This window comes from Anoplophora glabripennis, unplaced genomic scaffold (assembly GCF_000390285.2).
Source record: "Anoplophora glabripennis isolate ALB-LARVAE unplaced genomic scaffold, Agla_2.0 scaffold112, whole genome shotgun sequence".
In the NCBI taxonomy this organism is placed as follows: domain Eukaryota; kingdom Metazoa; phylum Arthropoda; class Insecta; order Coleoptera; family Cerambycidae; genus Anoplophora; species Anoplophora glabripennis.
Window position 1 is genome coordinate 320,951 of NW_019416609.1, and position 3,953 is coordinate 324,903.

The window sequence follows — 3,953 nt, forward strand, 5'->3', positions numbered from 1 at the left end:
CCCACACCTGTTAGCCTGGTCAGGAGACGAAGATGATACGATGCAGGTTTAGCTGTGGAAGACGGATGCGTCAGAAGTGGGATTTAAGCCAAAAATATCAGTGGAGACTGTTCAACTTGTAGCAGAAAATTAATTTATCAGCACCTACAGAGTGGAAAAGGGTTTTGGCTCCTCGAAAATTTCTCAAGAAGAAAAACGTCGTGAAAGTTTTGTTGCTTCTGTAAGTTTAACTGTCACAAAAACATTTAAAATGTATCCAACTATGTTTGAATTTACATTATTTTGTATTTCATTAATTAATTTAATAAATTTTACTGAAACAGTTACATTTTGAAAGTCATCTATTTTTAAAACATTTTTGCTAAATATTAGAGCATCTCTGCAACATTTTTACTAAACAATTATGCCGCTAAGTATAGTTTAACTTTCATTTTAATATTATAGAAATTAAATGCTAATTTCGCAATTTTGTACCAATGTATCTTCTTCGGTCTGAATATATTTCAATTTTCTATAGTTCTATAGAATTCTAATATTATCTGCGTCAACAAACACTTTCTTAAATTCGAAACAATTTCACACCAATTTTGGCATATGGCAAGCATCTAGGAATATCTGTTACATCTTTTTTTGTAATGAGACGTTTGAAACTAATCTTAAAATCTTTAATATTAAGGGAACAGCCTAAAATTTTTAACATTGCAAAACTTGCAGGGCATCCATCAAATGTTAATGACAATATCAACATATGAATCGTGGATGGGCTTCTTCTAAACATTACAGAACAAAAGATGGGCGTTGATTAGCTCTAACACCGTCCACAAGAAAATATCCCTCCTTTTCCAGGGTACTGAACATGAATATGAAATTAGTTTTTTGCGATTTTTTCGATCGCCAAGAATAATATCCGATTAATTTTCAGCTCTTTCGAAATTACAGGAATTGGAAATTTTCATACTTTGAAACTTTTACGTAAAGTAAATAATTACTAAAAAATATTTTACATACTCATAATTTTCTTAATATTTACAATAATATCACATTTATCACTATGTAGACTAACAAATTTATAAAAGCTAAACCATGGAATCTTGTGACGTCAACCGAGAAATGGTGTACATAATGACTGCATCAAGTTGCTTTATTTTTTAATTACCTAAAGAAGCAAACTTTTCAGCTATTTTCACCAACTTGTTCACTTTTATTTATACAATCTTCTACAATACACTTGCACATCATAAAGTAACTAATTATTGAAATCACAGCGATCCGTACATCAAGTTGCCAGACACGACTGATCTGACCCGCCTAGTCTCCCTGGGTGGGCTTCTGCCAGGCTACCAAACCAACTGCCTTCGGCATAATCGTCTTATTCGTTTAGTTTAGTAGGTCTATATCTTTCATATAAAAGATATGAATACTCTTTCTAAAGGTATATTCTAATTTTTCATAAGAAAATACAAAAAGGCATTTACTAAATTTTTACCCATTTTTATTTATACAAATTCTTTCACACTGCGTTAATTAACAATAAAAGAAAAAAGACTCGACTGTAGATTACCTAATTGCTAAATAATGGTTTGTTCGGATCATCTTCCATATTAAAAAAACTAACTGATCTCAACTTAACTTACTTTGAAAGGAATACGCCTTTATTTCTAGTGATTTATTTCCTTGGCATTGATCCTGTTTGGTACAGTTGGTAGATCTGTTTATCAACAGCTAACTGAAATGCGCAAGATTTCTTTCGAGAACATTTCCAAAACAAAAATTACCGGATAACTGACAAAAAAGTAAATTAAAAAGAACTTGTGAAATCTACGTATTTGATAAACATGGTCGATTACAGCAAGTGGAAAAATATCGAGGTAAAACACTATTTCGTTTTTTTATTTTGGCACGTTTTAACGCAACATAAAAATTCCAGATTTCAGACGATGAGGATGAGACCCATCCTAACATCGACACACCTTCCTTATTCAGATGGAGGCACCAGGCCAGAGTTGAACGTATGGAAGAAAGGAAACGTGAAATAGAAGTTTTCGAAAAGAAAAAATCTGATAATGCTAAAAAAGTCAAGGAATTGAAGGAAAAAGTTGCCAAAGCAGAGAGCTCAAAGGAAAACAACTTAGAAGACCTGAAAAAGTCTCTGCAGGAAGCTGAAAAGGAAGCCGAGAACATTAAAAATGAAGAGGACGAACTGAGAAAGAAAGATAAGGTAAAGAAAACATCTGGTAATAAATAAATATAGCAACATTGAATTACTTGATTCTTTCAGTTAACGCCCTGGAATGTGGACACTATCAGCAAACCTGGTTTTCAAAAGACTGTGATAAACAAAAAGCCGAATCGTCCAAAAGATGAAAACCTCACCGAAGAAGAACGTGAAGCACGTATGAAGCAATTTATCAAGGAAAACGAGAAAGACCTCAAACATTTCGGCATGCTGAAACGTTACGATGACTCCAGAGCTTTCTTGAAACAACACAGCCATCTCGTGTGCGAGAACACGGCCAACTACCTTGTTATATGGTGTATCAATCTTGAAATGGAAGATGTAAATGTTAATTTGTTTGTTCGAATGTGAAAAATAATCGTTCCTTTTGTTCTAGAAACACGAACTGATGCAGCACGTTGCACATCAAACGATTTGTATGCAGTACATCTTAGAACTGGCGAAACAACTGGATTACGACCCTAGGGCCTGCGTTGACGCATTCTTTTCTAAGATACAGGTAGCCGAAGTGGAGTACAAGCAATCGTTTGAAGACGAACTGAACCAGTTCAAGGACAGGATACGTAAGCGAGCTGCAGAGAAGATCGAAGAAGCTATGAAGGTATGTTGACAGTTGACGGCAAGTTGACATTTCCTGACAGCAAATTGACATTTCCTGACAGCGAATTGACATTTCTCGATAATGAATTGACAGTTGGTGATTGTAACCGTGGTTTTGTAGGAGGTGGAAGAGGAAGAGAGGCAGAAGCGGCTCGGTCCGGGCGGCCTCGACCCGGTGGAAGTAATGGAGAGCCTTCCCGAAGAGCTCAGGAGCTGTTTCGAGTCCCAAGACATCAAACTGCTCCAAGAGACCATAGCCAAGATGGACAAGGAGCAGGCCGTGTATCACATGAAGCGCTGCGTCGATTCGGGACTTTGGGTGCCGGAAGGCGGTAAAGACAAACAAGAGGAGTCGGACGGCGCCGGAAAATCAGAGGAAGGCGCAGGTTCTTAATTCTCTTTACTAGTTTGTTGTATGACGTACACTTTTATCAATGCTATTAATTAGTTTGTAGTTTTAATACTTTCTTTCAGTTTATTTGTGCCTCATTGGCACGATTGAGGATGTGTGAGTGAGAGCTTAGTATGTACAGGGTGTTTTGAAGACAGGTGCCATAAATTAGGCGGAAGACGTAAAAAATGAGGTAATTTGGTCCTTCGGATGAAGGACATGTAAGATGTTTTTTTTTAATAAGAGTTTTTTGGAATCTTGTAAATCAATCGTGTGCATCAGCATCAGCATAAAATTATCAGATTGTTTTGTAAAATATAGTAGACCCACGGTTCGACTTGTTTTTTTCTTGTTGACCCTGAATTTGTGTCACCTTTTTCGAAATGCCCTATATATTATATTTGTAGAGAACTGTAACTACCTTTAACATTACTTTAAAGTATTTTAAATGTTTTGTATGTAAAACATGTATTTCTTTATTTAATACCAGTTAAAAATAAATATTTTAAAATTATGCTCATCGTATACCTGATTTTTTTTAACCGAGATAATGAGAAATTAAAAGGTGCTTTGTTCGCGAATAACCGAATGGGGTTTAGTGTACATTTTTGCGTTCTGAATAAATTTTAAAGTACGGTACTGGTGAAATTCGTTTGTCTTATGGTACGGGAACGCGTCAAAAGAGGCGCTGCTGTAACGCGATTTGGCGGGAAGTAGAGAGATCTA

The 3,953-nt window shown here is 35.7% G+C and overlaps 1 protein-coding gene across 1 annotated transcript; it reads left to right on the plus strand.

The window, feature by feature from the left end:
* The first annotated feature begins 1,711 nt into the window (after positions 1 to 1,711).
* On the plus strand, positions 1,712 to 3,741 carry LOC108904514 (hsp90 co-chaperone Cdc37). Its single transcript, XM_018707103.1, has 5 exons — positions 1,712 to 1,868; positions 1,928 to 2,218; positions 2,279 to 2,557; positions 2,613 to 2,837; positions 2,958 to 3,741. The coding sequence occupies exons 1-5, from the start codon at positions 1,836 to 1,838 to the stop codon at positions 3,228 to 3,230; spliced, it is 1,101 nt and encodes a 366-aa protein (XP_018562619.1). The 5' UTR covers positions 1,712 to 1,835; the 3' UTR covers positions 3,231 to 3,741.
* The last annotated feature ends 212 nt before the right edge of the window (positions 3,742 to 3,953 follow it).

Coding starts and splice junctions, on each gene's coding strand:
- LOC108904514 (XM_018707103.1), top strand. CDS start 1,836: ATGGTCGATTACAGCAAGTGGAAAAATATCGAG. Junction 2,219..2,278: donor AACTGAGAAAGAAAGATAAG/GTAAAGAAAACA, acceptor TGATTCTTTCAG/TTAACGCCCTGGAATGTGGA. Junction 2,558..2,612: donor TCAATCTTGAAATGGAAGAT/GTAAATGTTAAT, acceptor CTTTTGTTCTAG/AAACACGAACTGATGCAGCA.